The sequence below is a fragment of the Macaca mulatta genome, chromosome X (assembly GCF_049350105.2).
Source record: "Macaca mulatta isolate MMU2019108-1 chromosome X, T2T-MMU8v2.0, whole genome shotgun sequence".
NCBI classification, from domain to species: Eukaryota; Metazoa; Chordata; class Mammalia; order Primates; family Cercopithecidae; genus Macaca; species Macaca mulatta.
In genome coordinates, this window is record NC_133426.1 from 86,983,245 (window position 1) to 87,002,897 (window position 19,653).

At 35.8% G+C, this 19,653-nt stretch overlaps 1 protein-coding gene across 2 annotated transcripts in view; it reads right to left on the reverse strand.

Moving 5' to 3' along the window:
- Nucleotides 1-8,701: 8,701 nt before the first annotated feature.
- Nucleotides 8,702-19,653, reverse strand: part of BRWD3 (bromodomain and WD repeat domain containing 3) — a 134,621-nt gene continuing 123,669 nt past the window's right edge. Inside the window, exons 39-41 of one of the 2 annotated variants that reach the window (XM_015127728.3) lie at nt 19,344-19,441; nt 18,657-18,815; nt 8,702-14,632 (exon numbers count right to left, since the gene is read on the reverse strand). In XM_015127728.3, the coding sequence (XP_014983214.1) occupies nt 13,878-14,632; nt 18,657-18,815; nt 19,344-19,441 (1,012 nt within the window). In that variant the 3' untranslated portion in view covers nt 8,702-13,877. The remainder of the gene's footprint in view (nt 14,633-18,656; nt 18,816-19,343; nt 19,442-19,653) is intronic. The other variant, XM_015127729.3, reaches the window with a different exon arrangement.

Consider the following 19,653-nt stretch of genomic DNA (forward strand, 5'->3'; position numbering starts at 1 on the left):
TCGAATTTGTTAGCATGCTGTTATAGACTGAATTGTGTTCTACCTAAATTCACACGTTGAAGTCCTAACCACCAATGTGACTGTTTGAAGACAAAACCTTTTATGAGGTACTTAAGGTTAAATGAGGTCATAAGGCTGTGGCCCTACTCCAATGACTAGTGTCTTTATTATAAGAAGAGGCAGAGACACTAGACTTGTGTGTGTGTGTGCACATGCACAGAGAGAAAATGCTATGGAAGAATATAGTAAGAAAGTGGCTATCTGCATGTCATGGGGAGAGGCCTCAGGAGAAACCAACCCTGTCAGCACTTTGATCTTGGACTTCAAGCCTCCAGAATGTGACAAAATAAATGACTGCTGTTTAAGCCACACAGTCTATAGTATCTTGTTATGTCAGCCCTACCAGACGAATATACCATTGTTCTCAGTATTCTCTAATAAGCCTTTTAATTTCTGTGAGGTAAGTAGTGATGTTCTGTCTTACATTTCAGATTTTAATAATTTGAGTCTCTTTGTATAACATTCCTTACTGCTTTCTGTTCCCTATTTCATTCTTTTATTCCTGCTCTTCTTATTGCCTTCTTTCTGCTTGCTTTGGGTTTAGTTTTCTCCTTTTTTTTTTTTCGAATTTTCTAAGCTGGAAAGGTAGGTTATTGATTTGAGAACTTTCTTCCTTTTATATATAGGTACTTGCTACCATACATTTCCCTCTCAGCCCTGTTTTTGCTGATCCCATAAGTCTTGGTATATGTATTTTTCTCTCAATGTACAGTAATCCTCTCTTAATCACAGGAGATGCATACCAGAACTCCAAGTGGATGCCTGAAACCAGATAGTACCAAACCATATACATATATATATATATAAAATGTGATAAGAGCTACTAAGTGACTGTGGGTGGGTAGCATATACAACATGGATATGCTGAACAAAGAGATGATTTGCATCCTGGACAGGACAGAGTGGGATGTGTAAGATTTCATCACACTACTCAGAAGGGCATGCGATGTAAAACTTATGAATTATTTATTTCTGGAATCTTCCATTTAATATTTTCAGACCACAGTTGACTATGGGGTAACTGAGGAAAGCAAAATCACAGATAAGGGTGGACTGCGGTATTTTCTGATTTGTTATGGTTTTTCTTTGGTCTGTTGGTTATTTAGGAGTGTGTTGTTTAACTTCCACATATTTGTAAATTTCCCAAGTTCCTCCTGTCATTAGTTTCTAATTTTATTGCACTGTGGTGGAAGAATATACTTCGTATAATTCTGATCCTTTTAAACCTATCAAAGTTTGTTTTATGGTCTTGCCTACAGTATATTCCAGAGAATATACCACATGCACTTGAGAATGTGTATTCTGCTGTTCTTAGGTGGAGTGTTCTATGCCTGTTAGGTCTAGTTGGATTATAGTGTCGTTAAAGCCTTTTATATCCTTGTTAATTTTCTTCCTATTCCATACATTATTAAAAGTGGGGTAGTGAGTCCCCAAATATTTACTGCTGAACTATTTCTCCTTCAATTCTGTCTACTTTTTGGGAGCTCTGCTGTTAGGTGCATATATTCATAATTGTTTTTTTCTCCCTGAGGGACTGAACCTTTTATTATAAATGGAACTCTAAGTTTTTGTTTTAAAGTCCACTGCTTGTATTTACCATATTCTCTCTACCTTTCTTGTGATTGCTGCTTGCATTGTATGTGTCTTTGCCATTTGTTTACTTTTCATTTATTTGTATATTTAAATCTATAATGTCTCCTGCAAATGAGTTTTTTAAAAAAAATTTTATTAAAATCTGCCTTTTGATTAGATCATTTAATCCATTCACATTTCATTATTTATATAGCTGGATTTACTTCTGCCATTTTCCCTTTTCATTTTCTACATCTTATGACTATTTTGTTGGAAACTGGATTTTTAGATAATGTATTTTAGTAATTCTTGGTACTGACACTCCTAACCCTCCATGCTTGGTATTCTTATTTGCTTATGTGTTTAGTAAAAGGCTGGATTATTTTATTGAAGTCTCTTTATCCTCCCAGGTGTTAAGAATCTTATGTTGCTCCTCAGGGAGGCTCATCTTCTGGTATGCCCACCTGGGATGACAGTGGCTTGGGTAGGGCTTTCTTCCTCTCTTTCCATGCCCACACGCAGCTGTTAGAATCCACTAGTCACAAACCGATTATTTAATTGTTTTCAGTAATGCCCTGTGGCATAAATTGCTCTAAACAAATCCAACTAAATGCTTGTTCTTTTGAAGGAATAGTTTTTGGTTAGTGTTTGATATTGTTCTGACCCTAGGAGGACTCCTCCCAACTGTCTTACTCCTTGGTTCTTTCCGGCAAGCTAGCTTGCCTACAGGTTAGTCTGTAGGTTGAATCTCTTCACTCGCCTTTCTCCACAATCTCCATTGCTCTTAAAGAGCACTCTTAAGGCCTGTTGTAACTAAAGTCAATTCCTTTGGAAAGAGATTATAAGCTGTATGTTTTATAGTCTGCTTCTCCCCCCAGGCAAAATGTCTGAGCCAGGGTTCTGGAGCTGGTTATGGGGACAATGGCAAGCTTCCGGGGACAGAGTGTGCCTTGTGTTCTTGGCTGAAGCAGTTTAAAGTGAAGTCTGGGATGCGATGAAAATAAAGAGAGTAGTTTTGGTTCGAATACCACAGATTCTCACCTTTCTTACTAAATTTTCACAGATTCTCTTGTTGCTTGCCCTGTGGACCATCTCCAGAGGCTTGTGTTTTTTAAAACATAGTTTCCACAAGTGTCAGTGTCACTGAGGAGTGAGGTATTGGAGTTCTTCACGGTTATGACGTTAGTCAATCTTTCCAATGACTTTTACACTTCCTAAATTGAATTTGATAAGGCTTTCTTATGAAAACGGAAACCTAAAGCAGTTCATACGGGATTTGATTTCAAATAAATAACTTTAACAAGTAGGATACAGAGCTTATAAAGATTATAAGAAAATTGAATCTCCAATGGAAGTATGTTAGACTAGGAAGGTGCATAAGGATAAGCTTTTTTTTAAATAGAAACATAAAGACCTTGGAAATCATTTAGTGATCAACTTCAGCCTTACACAACTAAAGATAACTGAGACCAAGGAGAACAAGGAACTTGGCTAAAGCCACTCAGCGAGTCTCCAACAGCTAGTATTAAAACTAGCCCGATGAGAAGTGGCATGCATAATAGTTAAGCAAACAGGTTTTGGAAACATATCTGAGGATAAATCCTGCCATTTAACAGCAATGTGATATCTGGTCAATTCCTTTGCCTTTCTAAACCTCAGTTTCCTCATCTGTAAAAGAGTGTTAACAATAATACCTAATAGGTTTGAGACCTCAAGAAACACAACTACTATAATGCAATAATTATAACATTAAAATGTCCCTATCCCCACCAAGAATCCTTCTGCAAATTCTCCCTTCATGCACCTGCACCTCTACCAAAAAGCAAAACAAAACAAACAAAAAACAACACAACAATAAAAAATACCCCAAAACTTACGTGGGGCCTTCCCCAAACCTGTTTCCAGTGATCTGAGGCTGCTGTGCTCACTGAAGGCGTTGACATCCAAACCCTGAACACTATGGAATTTCATTCCTCATTAAACCTTCAAACCCCATTCTCTTCTCTCCTCTAGTTAACATGGTTCTTAGAAAGATCTCAAAGGCTTCCCTTATCCCCTTAACTCTCATAATAACTACAGTACCTGACTCCAGGTCAGGCTACTTCCATCGAAATACACATTGTGAGGAATATAAGCAAGGCTGTATGACAGTATCTAACCACAGAACAAAGCTCTGACCTAGATTTCTAGCTTATGTTCTCCTAATACAAGCAAAGATTAGTGTAGGTATAATCAGCTAGTCAAACCTGCTGTACTTTATCTAGCTAGAAAAATAAACCCAATTATTTTATTTTCTATTCCCTCTTTGATTTTTACAGAGATCTTTGTTGACATAATTCAATACTCTATCTGCTGAAAGCCAACACTTTTCCTTGGATGATGATCAGACCAAGTGGAAGCTGTTTAGGAGAGGAGAAAAGATGGCATTGTGAAATATGAATGAGATTAACATAAATGCTATGAACCAAATGCAACTTGAGTAGGCCTAATGTCTTCTCAAGGACCACTGCAAAACCCCATTTCTTGAGAATAAAGAGAGAAAATGCACAAGTCTTTGAGTTAAATTACTTGAAACATTTTCTCCTAATAGCCCCTAATAACAACATATACTGTGACAGAAGAGTTATAAAAAAATTTAAATCAGCAGTGGTTCAAGTTCACTTTACTATATTTATAGGGCCACTCGACCTTTGTCAACCAACACTCCTGTCCCAAAGTCTTAATTAGAAAAAAAAAACCCACAAATAATTAAAACGATTCCAAAGGACTGGTATATGGATTGGTGTAAAAAAAGAGTGACACTGGCCGGTTGCAGTGGCTCAGGCCTGTAATTTCAGCACTTTGGGAGGCTGAGGAGGGCGGATCACCTGAAGTCAGGAGTTTGAGACCAGCCTGGGCAACGTGGTGAAACCCCGTCTCTACTAAAAATACAAAAATTAGCCGGGTGTGGTGGTGCACACTTGTAATCCCAGCTACTTGGGAGGCTGAAGGCAGGAGAATCGCTTGAATATGGGAGGTGGAGGTTGCAGTGAGCCGAGACTGCGTCATTGGGTGACTCCAGCCTGGGTGACAAGAGTTAAACTCCGTCTCAAAAAAGGGGAGGGGAGGGGAGGGAAGGGAAGGGAAGAGAAGGGAAGGGAAGGGAAGGGAAGGGAAGGGAAGGGAAGGGAAGGAAAGGGAAGGGAAGGGAAGAAGGGAAGGGAAGGGAAGGGGAAGGGAAGGGAAGGGAAGGGAAGAAGGAAAGGGAAGGGAAGGGAAGGGAAGGGAAGGGAAGAGGGGAAGGGAAGGGAAGAAGAAGGCAAGGGAAGGGAAGGGAGAAGGGAAGGGAAGAAGGGAAGGGAAGAAGGAAAGGGAAGGGAAGAAGGGAAGGGAAGGGAAGGGAAGGGAAGAAGGGAAGGGAAGAAGGGAAGGGAAGGGAAGGGAAGGGAAGGGAAGGGAAGGGAAGGGAAGAGGGGAAGGGAAGGGAAGAAGAAGGCAAGGGAAGGGAAGGGAGAAGGGAAGGGAAGAAGGGAAGGGAAGAAGGAAAGGGAAGGGAAGAAGGGAAGGGAAGGGAAGGGAAGGGAAGAAGGGAAGGGAAGGGAAGGGAAGGGAAGGGAAGGGAAGGGAAGGGAAGGGAAGGGAAGGGAAGGGGAGTGATACATTAAATAATGAGTAAAACTGAGAGATAGTTCAAAGGATGTAAAGTAAGAACACCCCAAAACAAAAACCCTAAATTAAACTCAGGGATTAAGTCAGGAACACTGTTGCATTCTCTGAGAACTGTACCTGAAACCCGTTTGAACTCAAACTTCAAGGTTTTGCACTGGCAAGGAAGCACAGAGTAGGGAAGACTGCAATAACAGATCATTTTTTAAAGTCACACATTGCAAAGCACATTTGTATATATTAGCACAATCTTCAAAATAAGATAGAAGTAAATCCTCTACAGTTTTCTTGGGCATTTACTTTTTTGTAAGAGTGTGTAAGATATACAATTCAATCATTTGAGCTTCAATCATTTTTCTACTTCCAAACCTGGTAGTATTAAAAATTCCAAAGCACTGAGAGGTTTGAAGATCCATATCTCAAGGTCCTCTTTATTAAAAGATTTGAGCCAGAAGCAAAAACAAAGGTTATTTTCAAGATACACATGCATGACTTAGAAGTCTCCATTTCATAGAGATTGGGAAGAAAGAATGTAGAACAAAACATCTTATTAATAAAAGTTAAGACTAGAAACCTGGAAGCAGATATGCTGGATGAATCAAGGCTTTTCTAGTGAGTAGCCATGTAGGCTTAGGCAAATTACTTGATTTCACTAAAACTCATCTTTCTGATCTGAAAAATCAAATTAACTGATAATGTCATTCTGATGATTGAGATTATGGACTCTGTGAACAGTAAAGCTCTTTATAAAATTCCAGTGCTTGGCACATAGAAGACACTCAGTAAATGCTGAATGAATGAATAAAAAAGTGAACAAATCTAGGTAGAAACAGTCAGTCTTTTTTTTTTTTTTTTTTTTTTTTTTTTTTTTTTTTTTTTTTTTTTTTAGCTGTTTCTTCTCACTAATATGAAGAGAACAGGCTACAACTTCCCGCTGGTAAATATCTTTTTTGAAGGAGATGCCAACACATGTTTAGAGAAAGAATGTGGCTCATTACCTCAGATAATTCTCCGAGAATTTCTGCTTGAATACTTATAAGCAAAGTTATAAAAGGTATTTTTAGTGTTAAAAACTTGTCGTTTTATTCAGCAGTCTTAAATTTTTGAGAAAACTGGAAAGCAAAAATGTATGTACCACAACCTTCAACTACTGCTTTGTTTTAATAACTTCTTTTTCTTATGAAAACGACAAACCACATTTAGAATAAAAATGAACACAAATCTACAAAAGTAAAAGGATGACTTGGTAATTTCATGACTATGAGGATATCATGGGCATATTTTTTGCTCTATAGGGTCAGACTAGACAAAAACACTTGTTTTATAAACAATACTGAATCTAATTTATAAATTAAAATTTAACATATGGAAATAATTCAGAACTACCAGCACTTCATTATTAATATTTTAGATGAATAATACTCAAGGGTAACAAAATAGTACTTTTCAAATGATTACACAATTTGGTATGCAAATTTCATTTAAACATATTGTAAGCTTTTTTTAAAAGCCAAGGGAGGACGGAACATGTTAGCAGTTTCCTCGACTTAAATTACTTAACAGACTATACAAAATTGCCAATACAAATTAACATGTTGTTATACAAATTCTAACTATAATTGCAACATGACAAAAATCAACCACAAAAATCCTTAAAAATGAATAAGCTCCACCAATTAATATTAGTCACCTAAATTAAAGAATTTAAAATGTTTTTATTTCTTCATATATTTACTTACAAAACTTATAAAATTGAAGAGAACTGCAAAGATGCTGACCAGGCAACACGGCAATTCAAAATTAATACTAGAATCAGAAAGACTTTTAAGTCTCCAACATCAAATTAAATATTTGTTAATTAATAACTGTTAAAATTAGATGTCTAGAATTATAATAAAATTATAAGATTTTATAATTATAATTAAATGTTTATAATCTGTAGATAAGAACTTCATTAAGGCAATTGTCACAGCTGGCAAAGAAATATCTATTAAAGTAACATAGAAAGGAAAGAAAAACGTGTCCCTAAAACTTTGGGGAAAAAATTGATACCATAAAAATTTTACTTCATTTAATATTATTGTTTGATCTACCTATGTTTTGTAGCATTAAAAAGCCCTTAAGTATTTATATAAATGACCTGAGAAAGCCACTGTAAGCTTATAGGCTTAACTATCCCACCAAAAATCCCATTTAAAAGATCAACTCACAGGCTCAATATATTGGTTTTATTTTGCACATTTTTGTAAAGTAGCTTTAAATTGTCAAGAACATATAATTGAGAGAGAATGGAGAGCACCTTTTCCTTGACCTTCTCAACTTGGAAAAAAAAACGGATCCTCAGGCTGGAGTGCAGTGGCATGATCACAGCTCACTGCGGCCTTGACCCCCCAGGTTCAAGTGATTCTCCCACCTGTCTCCCAAGTACCTGGGACTTACAGGCACACGCAACCACGCCCAGCTAATTAAAAAAAAAAATTGTTTTGTAGATATGGTGTCTCACTATGTTGCCCAGGCTGGTCTTGAACTCCTGGGCTCAAACAATCCTTCCAACATGGCCTCCCCAAATGCTGAGATTATAAGTGTGGGTCACTGTGCCTGGCCTTAACCAAAACTTTTTAATGTAAGATTTTTATATCCTTAAAGAGGACTATCTCTAACCAATTAAGCAACTAAACAAAATACCAAACAACTTATCTCCACTTCAATCTCTGAATATTGTAAAAAATCAGGCTACTTTTGTCCTAAATACATTTTTTTTTATTCTAAATACACAAAATAGACAGTATATACATCAAAGATACAGTCCAGTCTTTGGCCAGCTTATTTATCTTGTATCTAGTGGAATGTTTGCCATTGGGAGACAAATTCTGGTAACTATATAGGTTATGAATGTTCCTGTTAGAGCATTCAGATCATTTCACCTCACTTCTCTCCCTCCTACACTTATACTGAATTAAAGCACCATTTACAGTATAGGTAATCTGACCATATATTTTAAAATGCCAGGGATATATAGCTCAGCTGTTAAAAGTCATAAGTCATAAATATATTAGAGATCTATTCATTTTGAAAAGCTCTGCAAAACAAAATGTTGACAAATGCTTTGCAGGCTGTTATTGAATGCACCAAGCAGCCCCCATTTAAAGTGTAAACATCATATTTATTATCCTAAAAGTGACCCAAAGAATATTTGCAATGTCTAAGATGAAAACAAAAACAAAAAACAAAACCTTTTCTTTGATAGGAAGAAGCATCCTAGTTTCTCAGATTAAAAAATAATAGTAATAAAATATTCTATGACAAAGAAACAAGACCTAAGAGTTACATGTTACAATCTCTAAAGCTGAATAGGTAACTCCTTATTTCTTTCTTCTGGTTAATTTTTCTCTGGTACATAAATTAAGGCATAAAGCAGCAAGAGTGCAATTGATTCCAAACAACTTGGAATTTTATTGTAAACATCCCATAAAGAATGGCAACAAATTAGTCCAGTTTTTTGTCTTTGAAGATAATTGCTTATTAATGACTGACAACTGCCAAACAAAACATCTTTTATAAATCAAGCCAGTTTAGATTACCTTTTTTACTGAATTTTAGTTTAATGGACATTTTGCCCATATACAATATCATATCAACTATGAACTGATTTTTCCATCTTAAAATGTATGGATACCAAGAACAAATAAAAGGTACAGTTATGTTAATACTGTGTAAGAGATTACAAAAGACAAGAATGATAAGTTACAGGACAAAGAAATAAATTACTGATTGCCATCACCACAGTATTGTTTAAGAGTTAACATTTGAAGTACTGCCTAATGTGTATCTGGTGACATATGCAAAAACACATTTCCCAACTGGATTTCTAAATATTTTTGCATATCATTTTAAAATTCAATTACCAATGGTGGTTTCATTATGTTATCAATAGTTTTATTTTTTAAGAAAATACTTATCATGCTTTTATATGTCAAAGTCTCATATTCTAGATTTAATTTAGAAGAAATGGGCATACATGTAAATAAACAAACACAACTTAATTCTAAACTGCAGGGCCTTTCTACTATACTTCTCCCATCAATGAATCAAAAATTGCCAATCTTAAGTGTGGTAAATTAGGTGCAGTTTTCATGGCAGAAAGGAAAGTGAGGATAAAAGTAAGCAGGATTGAAAAGATGAAAAAAGAAACAATCAATAATAAGGGTATATAGGCCGGGCACGGTGGCGCACGCCTGTAATCCCAGCACTTTGGGAGGCCGAGGTGAGGAAGGAAGGAAGGAAGGAAGGAAGGAAGGAAGGAAGGAAGGAAGGGAGGGAGGGAGGGAGGGAGGGAGGGAGGGAGGGAGGGAGGGAGGGAGGGAGGGAGGAAGGAAGGAAGGAAGAGAGGGAGGGAGGGAAGAACGAAGGAACAAAGGAAAGAAAGAAGGAAGGAAAGGAGGAAGGAAGGAAGGGGAAAAGAGAAAAGAAAAGAAACCTGAGTGCTACCCATATTCCACAAAATATAGCACCATGAAAAAACTTAACTTTATGTTGGAATTTAATCAAAACTTGGTAAAGAAGCTTTGCTAAAAGATGAGAAACAAAAAAGCATGAAAATACTTTCATACTAATTTTTGAAACAAGCCATAAAAGTGACCTTAGAATATTCTATTTCTGATAAACCTTTCATAAAGCCTCACGCTCCACAAAAATATTGGGGATGGGGTTAGCATTTAAAACAATGGACTTTACATGTCAAAAGTTCCATCCCTTCCCCTAGAACTATTCATCTCAGAACTCAAAATATGACTGTAATTGTTTAAAAGGCTGGACAGCAAAGTATACTGAAAATTATATATGATGCAAGTCTCCCTTTTATGGATGTGAAAATTCCAACTTGAAGATACGTACCAGTTGGTAAATGTACATAAAATGATTCCCAACATACATAAACAAGCAAAAGGTGTTTCAATTCCCCATTACCAGAAACACACAAATTTTTGAAAAATGCTCAAAAAAGTTTTATCAAAAAGTTAGAAGTGGCATTTACATCTTTCTCTTTCAATCACTCTATTATTGTCTGATGACAATCTATGGGATTAAAACAAAAACAACAAAAACATAAATAACTGAAATGTACTTCAAAGCATTAGAAGGCTGAGTTAAATAGCCGAGCACACAGTTGTGCAGAATGAGATTTATAATTTTACTCAGTTACTTTGTTACTTTGCATCTGGGTGAAACAAAGTGTTGTAGAGAAGAATTCCAACACAAGTCTGATTTCTGGGGAGGGGAAAAAAAAGAAAAAAAATTAAAAAGGGAAACAAAAAGAATAGAGGGACACAGATACATGATAAAATCTGGACTGGTTATCTAGAAGGCATAATGAAATGGATGATCAAGCAGTAAATATACAGGCTAAGAGCTGTACAGAGGCAAAAAGTTGGTAGACTGTCCTCCATACAAAATGTTCTCTTTTTTTCAATGTCGGAGATAAGGTGTGTCAAGTTGGGGAAAAAACTTTACACATATACAAGTGCACAAACACACATATACAAAAATTTAGTAATTGGGCTAGTAGGCTAGTGAATGTTTGAGAGAGCATCCTATTGCTGAAAGAGAAACACACAGTAAGCCATAGAAGAAACACACAGTTCAGATTTTATAAATATATACACACACTAAGATCTTAAAGCTGGGAATTTAAACATTATTAGCATTTATGAGAAATATTACAGCTCACTGACTATTCATATCTAGCATAGGATTAGGTTTATACATGTATATGCTCTCATGGGCCTAAATATAACAGTGGTTTTTCTTAGCAATTTAAGATTTAGGCTTTTCTTCAAAATTCTTTGTTCATTTCCTACTTGCTTTGCTATGGCTGGACCCAGATTTCACGTAAGTTTAAAGGGCCTCAAAGAAATTAAAATGATAAAGTAATCAATGTGATACTAATTACAACACATTCACAGGAGGTGGTATTACAAGAAAGCAAAGTGTAAATTGGGGGGAAAAAAGTCCAGATATAAAAGTAAAAATACTATCTTCCAAACTTTTATTTTTCACACTTATTAAAATAATTTGCATGCAAACAGAAAATTATCTGTTTGTTTAATAAATGATAACTATGTTTATCTAACATACCCTGATGACTAACTCTTTAAATCTTAATAACTGAAATAAACATTACAGCAAAGTGCTGTTCACTAATATTTTCACAGTATTTCACTACATATAAAATATGCTTTAAAATGTCTTCAGCCTTATTATTCTAATTATCTAATTCTAGAAAATCTTGACATTTGGGAAATAAATGTGGCATTTTTATTTTTCAAAATAAATTATAAATAAAGCTCCAGATAGCCAAAATCACACAAATGTCAATTCTTCTACATTTCAAGAGGTCAGCTCTTCATAGAAGAATGTCAACAAAAAATTTCACACTAAAATGATACATGTGATCCATATTTGGGTATATCCAGGAATTTAAGTAACTATGTTACTTAGATCAGGATAGGCCAAAGTATTATTGATTTCAGGAATACAGGCACGATTTAGTCTAAATGCCCAAGAGATAAATAACTGAAACAGCACGTTTTAGGAAAAACCAAATGTAGTTTCAAATAGGAACGTTTTGAATCTCTACTATGGTTAAAAGTGGCAGCTGAGTTACAACCAGTAGTAGTTTTGGTTTAGTGAAAAAAAGACTACAACAAAAAAATAGCTTGGTCTGCTGTCTAGTAACAGAAGTTAGTGCCATTAACAATTCACAACAATACTTTCTCTTAAAGCCTGAACATCATTTCTACTGCAAGTGAAAACTGCTTAAAGATGTTAGTCCAAGAATAACCCTACTGCCGACCCTACCAAAAAAGCAAAGTTTTATGTGTGTACACCTTCCTCTGCACTTAAGGGTTTTCAGATGCATGAAATGATTGAAAGCATGAGACAAACACATTAGCTTAAGAAAAATCCTGGGATAGCTAGGTATACACTAAGAAGTCTGTTTTATCCCATGAGCCTGATCTAAGTGCAACAAATTTGCTGTTACAGAAACATAAATTGATATTATCCCTCTTACCTCAGAAATGTAAGTATCTAACAAATCAACAAATCTGTAATATTAAATTTGGGGACTAAAATTGACCTTGAAACTCAAGCTCACTTATGGAACCATGTGCACTCTACTGCTGTAAACAAGACAATAAGGGTTTTTAAAGATGCTTTTTATCTATAAAATAATGATTCACAACATCAGTGTGCAGTGCAATAAGGTTCTTTCCTGAAAGACTAGAACAGAAGAACCCTTTGGAATGATATGAGCAGAATCTGTAAGTTGATTCATAATACTAGCTAGCCAAAACATTCCAACTCAAACTAGGTGCTTTGTTAAATTTTAAGATTCAAATGAAAACCAGTAACTCACAGCTGTTAAATGGTAAGTGGAGCAGAAATATATGAGCAGTAGCCCAAGTCTACTTACACAAATATGTTCATGTTCTAAGAAAGTCTAAGGTAGAGCATACTATACTTATGAAAGTTTGTTAATTACAATTATTAATTTGAGAGCCAATACAATTATTAACAACCTCTCAGCTTATAACTTATGGGTATTCATTCCTACTAAGCTTGTTCTATTTCTCCTTAGTCAGTAAGGAATAACAGCATCTATTTTCCTTAATGTTTCCAGTAGTTGTAGTTAAGAGGTAGCTGAGCTACTGTTCAAAGAAGTTGTTCTTTGTGGATGAGGATTTTTCAAATGTTTAAGTTATTTAAGCTACACAAATTCTATTAATGCAATAAAATGTGATAGGAAAAAAAATTGATGCAGGAAACTTTTGCATTTGGCACCTTGTCTAGATTGATACCTCAAGTATTCTTTTTTAATAAAGTTAATGCACACATCAGAACACACCACGAAGATCTGCTACATATTTACAAGGCACCAACCCTTTCTCACCTTTAACGTGAATTATGCAAATCAATGAAAAGCATATCAAGATCCCCCCACCCCCCAAAAAACTGTAGTATAAATATATACTTCAGTTCAGTACAAGTCATGAAAGTTTGGCCTGGGAAGAGTAAAATAATCCAGATCGCTCTTACAATATAGAAACTGTAAACATTTAATAGCTGCCTTTAGGATTGGTGTATTGTGCAAAAGTTATTATTACTGGGTATAGGAATCAAAATGGCAAAAACAAACTATATAAAACTCTGTAAGAAGGTGCTATACTTCTGTGATACAAAAGCAAAAGAGGGCTATTCTATTGAGATAAAAATGTCATGCTACTCTTAAGAAGCTGAATGCTCCTTTAATGTAGTAAATCTGTAGTGTGTCTGTGTTGTGTTTCGTGTGTGTGTGTGTGTTTGTGTGTGTGTGTGTGTGGGCAGAATTTCTTTTAATTTAAGGCCTAATGAGTAAGGCTTATTTGAACAAATGAAGTGTGGAGATCAAAAGTCTTGAAACAAATGTATACTGGCATAAATGGAAAAGCACCAATGTGAAAGGAAGCAGAAGTCCCCACACAACTTGCTTTGTAGATTTCCTGGTAAATTCCCTGCAGTAGAAGGCCATTGAATTTTTTAAGTTATTCTAAATTTATTAACTGTTAATAATTCCATCCCATGAGATGGCTAACCCTGGCTTTTTCTGTCATTTTACGCACTCTGCCTGATCTGGATGTACCAAGATTCAGAGGATCCTCAGTGGACACAAAATTGTCATTATCAGAATCATCATTATATAAAACAGTCCTCCTGCCTTGGTTTCTTGTTTTAATTCGAGGCAGTCTACTGAAACGTCCTGAAAACATGGTATCAAATTCATCATCTGCAATACGTGCTCGTTTGGCTCTGGTAGCTCCTCTAGAAGCACCTCTTCCTCCTCTCCCTCTTCCCCTCCCCCTAGTGCCACCTCCACCTCTTCCTCTACTCCCTCGTCCCCTGCCTCCTCTTCCTCTGCCTCCTCTACTCCATCTACCCCATCTTCCCCATCTGCCTCTTCCTCCTGTGCCTCTGGTCTTCCAATTTCTTTTTCCATTGCCATGTTGCTTTCTGAGTTTTCTTTTAGGTCTGGTTTGTATGAATTTGCTATAATCATGGTCTCCATCTACGTAATCTTGATCTGTTCTGGAAGTTGATTCAGAGTCAGAGTCAGAACCACAGGTACTTTCAGAACTTAAACTGGATCCTAACTCTCCACTCTCTGAGGTGGATAAATGAGACTTCTCTTTTGTTTCTTTTTTCTCTTTATCTTCTCCTCCCATGTTTTCATCTTCTTCTGATGCACTAAGTAGTTTTCTCTTGATTCCTGTCCGGGGCTCTCTGCCATCACCATTTGTAAGGGGTCCATCAAGGGAGTGATCTAAATTAAAATAAATGATTTTTAATTGTTAAGCTTCAACATTGACAAAATGGTTATTTAGGTTCAAAAACAGTCTACAGTTCCCAAAAATACGTGGAATAAAATCACAGAGGGTGTCAGAGTAAGAATTTAAATTTCTTCAAAATATAAGATATTAAAGTGTTCATTTTTGTCTGCTTTTTTGGGAGGGGGAGGAGATTATGGGGGTGGAATGATGGCAATGAGGTTTAGGCAGAAGTTTTAAGGGCCTACTTCAGGAAGAATTATCTGAGAACATGAATTAGTTTCATTCATTTGGTCAATAAATTTTTATTCATTGTCTACTATTAGCAAGGCATTGCTAGAAGATTTGAATATGGCAATGAAAGGGACAGTCCTTGCTCTTGGAATCTGTATTTTAGTGGGAATACCTTGAAAGATAATAAAGTGATAAATTAATAATAAAATTTCACACAGACATGTTATAAAGAGGATTTTTAAAAAGAGTATTTATGTGTAGAAGGGAGTGTATTTTAGATAGGGAAGACTTCTCTACAGAGGTAGTATTAGAAGAAATAACTGAATGAAGTCAGATGTAGGGAAAGAACATTCCAGAGGAGGGAACAGAAAGCAAGCCAGTATAACCATAGTGGAATAGAAAAACAGTGAGTGGTAGGAGATGAGTGCCAGTGGAGAATTTTGAGCTGGAGAAAGAATCTGATTTATATTTTTAAAACGGTATGGTTGCTGTATATAAAAAAGATCACAGAGGAGGCAAGACTGAAAGTGGAAGGAGAGACTGTTTGGGTGTCCAGTGCAGTATTCTAGGTAAGACATGATGAAGGATATGTCAATAGATGTGATGATAAGTGACTATATTTGGAATATTTCCTTCTAGAGAAACATTTCAAAGGCTGAACTGATGGGACTTGCTGACAGACCATATGTCAAGTGTCAAGCACAGAATGAAGACTGACTCCTAGGTTTTATGGTCTAAGCAAGTGGGTGAATGGTAGAGATATTTTGAGGTAGAGAACACTGAAGGAGCAACAGGTTTGAGCAGGGCACTGGAAAAATCAAGATTTCATTTTAGATGTTGACACAGATCCCAGGAAAGACTTTTTTAAAAAAAAAAAAGAAAAAGAAATAAACACCAGTCTGGAGCTCAGGGGAGAGGGTGGAGCTGGAGATATAATTGTGGAAATTTTCAGTAGAGATAATATTTAGGGTAATGAGAACTAGGAGACCTCACTGAATGAGTAAGTAAAGACAGACAAGGTGGCTGAAGACTGAGACCTGAGATGTTCAAACATTTAAAGATAAAGAAGAACCAACAAATAAAATGGAGGACCAGCCAGTGAGGTAGGAAGGAATCAAGAGAGCAGACTGGAAGAATTGAAAAGAAGTAAGATTAGGGCTGAAGATAATTACAAGATTAATCTAATAAGTCTGGGTGTTATGGACTGAATTGCATCCCTTCAAAATTCATGGAAGCCCTAACCCCTGAAGCGACTACATTTGGAGATTAGGGCATTTAAGGAGGTAATTAAGGTTAAATGAGGTTATATGGGTGGGACTATAACTCAACAGGACTGACGTTCTTACAGGAAGAAGAAGAGATACTAGAGGTATTTCCCTCTGTCTCTCTGTAGAGGCAAGGTCACATGAGGACAAAGCAAGAAGGTGGACATATAGAAGCCAGGGAAAAAGCCCTTATCAGATACACATCTATATGGCACCTTGACATTGGATCGAGCCTCCAGCTCTGTGAGAAAATGAATGTCTGCTGTTTAAGCCACCCAGTCTGTGGTATCTTGTTATGGAAACCCAAGCTGACTAATACTCTAGGCTGGAGACTAGGGTGATAGCAGTAGAAACTACACAGAAGGTTTAAGTGGTATTAAAGAGTTGTGGAATTCACAAAACTTGGCAACTGACTAGGTATGAGGGGTAAATGAAGATAATGAAGGTAAAAATGAAGGTAAAAAATGAAGGTAAAAAAATTTCAAAAAACACTGAAATTTTAAGCTGGGTGGCAAGAAAGATGGTGATACCATTAACTAAAATAGTGAGCAAAGAAAAAGAAGCAAGTTTGAGATGCAAAGATGATAAGCAACCGAAGATTTTTTTTTTAATTTTTTAAGGAAGCACTTGGAAATTATTCTAATAGAATAAAGAGATATCTAAGCGGTGCATATACATTTGGAGAGTCATCACGTCAAGATGACGGATGCAGTCATTAGATTCCTTTATTTGTGGAAGACAAAAACAAGCAAACAAAAAACAGTGGCAAACTCTGCAAAGAGAAGAAACAGAAATAAAAGATATAAGCTAATCAATAGAGTATAGAAGCTTAAGAGTAGAGTTCATAGAGAAGGTAATCAACAACCTGCAATGATACAGAGATTGAGAAGTTAAAAACTAAAAAACGACACTAGCTGGCCACTGAAGAGTACTGATGAGTTCGAGAACAGCTTTTGAAGAGTGGTCGGGACAGACACCATACTACAAAGGATAAACGACTCTGTGGATGGGAAAAGCAAAATAGATGAAGGAAACATGGATTAATCTTGGCAGTGGAAGGAAGAGTAAAATGAAAAAAAGGCAATGGCATAAGTATGCAAGATCAGAGGAGACACTAAAGATATAAATTGGGAAAGACAAAGGCACTAATTATTTTCAAGTAATCAAATATGTTTCAATATTTCTTACATAGCCACTATAAAATATCTTTGGAAAAGCCTATTTTTAAGTTATTTGATAGTTAAATAACAATGGATAAGCTACTTAATCTTGCATTAAAATGTATATAAAATTAAACGTATATTCCAATAAAATTATTTGAAAAAGCATATTAAATATTATTCACAAACTTCAAATAGCTGAACATGTTAGAACTTTCTTTGAATACATTCAAAGTCCCTAATATAGGACTAAGTATAAGAAGAAAGTTTGGGTAACAATAAACTTCAAATATTTATGATAATTGATGTCCCTTGTATGGTCCAAAATAGAGGCACATAATGAATTAGGTCAGTGATTTCTTTTCAAGCAGTGAACATTTTTCTCCTAATAAAAAGTAAAATAGCATTTCCTTATATGAAATAACAAACAGAACTGTCTGGTTAAATGCAGAAGGTTCTTCTGAGAATGCCTGAAGTACTTTTGTGGATGCCCCAGAAACGGGCAGGGCACAGTCTGAAAACCACTGACTTTGTGATACAGCAAGCCCCTAGGGAAGAGGATATCTGACTTATATAACTGGAAAACCTTAAGGAAGGTGGTAGAAGCGGCTGTTGACTGAAAGAAGGCTCATTTCTCAGTCCAGACTCATATTTTTACTGCAGTGGGCCACAAAAATATGAGACCTATTTAAAGATGACTTTGGAAACTCTCCTTTCTTATTAATATGGTTTAATAAATGAAAAATCCTAAATGTGTTTTCATGTGCTTGGGGAAAGAACTCTTCATTTAGTTTTTTCTCCCAATTCCTTTTATTTTATTTATTTATTTTTGAGATAGAGTCTCACTCTGTCACACAGGCTGGAGTGCAGTGGCACAATCATAGCTCACCGTAGTCTCCTACTCCTGGCTCAAGCGCTTCTCCCACCTCAGTTTCCCAAGTAGCTGAGAGTTGTGTGCCACCACATGTGGATAATTTTTACTTTTTTTTTTTTTTTTTTTTTTTTGGTAGAGATTAGGTCTTGCTTTGTTGTCCAGGCTGATCTCAATTTCCTGGCCTCAAGTGATCCTCCTACCTCGGCTTCTGAAAGTGCTGGGATTACAGGTGTGAGCCACCATACCTGGCCCCATTTTACATTTTATTTTATGACTAAAATACATTTGAAAATAGCTATTGGAAATCTATTAATGGCCTGTTCCCAGTTATGAATATGAAATGCTATCTGACTCATATGTGACAAAATTCTCATTAACTATAAGGATACACTAGTTTTTACTATGCCAATATGTCAGCTTTTAAATGATTTATCTTCTGTCATAAAGAAATAAATAATAAATGTCTTGTCCCGCATTTATTTCCTACCTTGTTTAACTGGCAAAACTCTATTCCGCAATGATTTGGCTTTCCCTGGGTCATGGCTGTTTCCACTTCGGCTATATCCACCAAAGCTCGATGAAGAAAATGGCCCATCTGGCTCATCATCAAGTAGATATAGTGAAAGCCCTTCAGCAGCATCTGAAACTTGCATTTTAAAAGATTTTAATACTAACATAATTATCATGTTTTCAGGAAAGGCTACTTTTTAAAACCATATCTCTCTTATTTTATTCCAACACCAACATTATAAGTTTCTCTATTCCAAATCTATAACCAAAATTATAAATTTCTCTAACAAAATGATATGAATATTTTGAGAACAAATGGTTGAATGTCAGAAAAACTTGTCCAATTGCACATCACAAATTTTCAAATATTACGTTGGTAAATATATTATAGATGAGTGTTCTGAGATATTATAGACATTAATCATTTAATCATAAAATTTTAAAACTAAGAGACTTTTCATGTAGTCTAATAAAGAAAATTAATCATACGGCCTAATGTCATACTCAGGGACACAAAACTAGCAAGTAGAATTGGGAATAAAACACAACGTTTAAAAATCTAAATCCATTGTTCTTTGCACTATAAACCATGCTGCCTCTTCCATATCCCTAACATCAGAATTAAACTGAGATACAGAACACCAAAAACAAAAGACATATTTACCAGGAGATGAGAAAGGAGAGCTAGTCCTGGCATAAGATACTGAGGTATTCTGGTCATTTTTAGGCTGCAACTTCATTTGTTTCTGCTTCCCTTTTGGACTGGAAGTAAAAATACGTAACAACGAGCATTTTTTTTTCTGTTAGCAACATATTATGATAGACAGTATGAAACAAAGAGGTATCAAGGTCAGGTATTAGCTGACCAAAGAGGAAATGCCCTAAAGTTCATGTAAAATGCTTGAAATAGATAATTTGACAGTGAAATTTCAATCATTAAAATTAAAAAAAAAGTTTCTGGGATAGTAAAATCC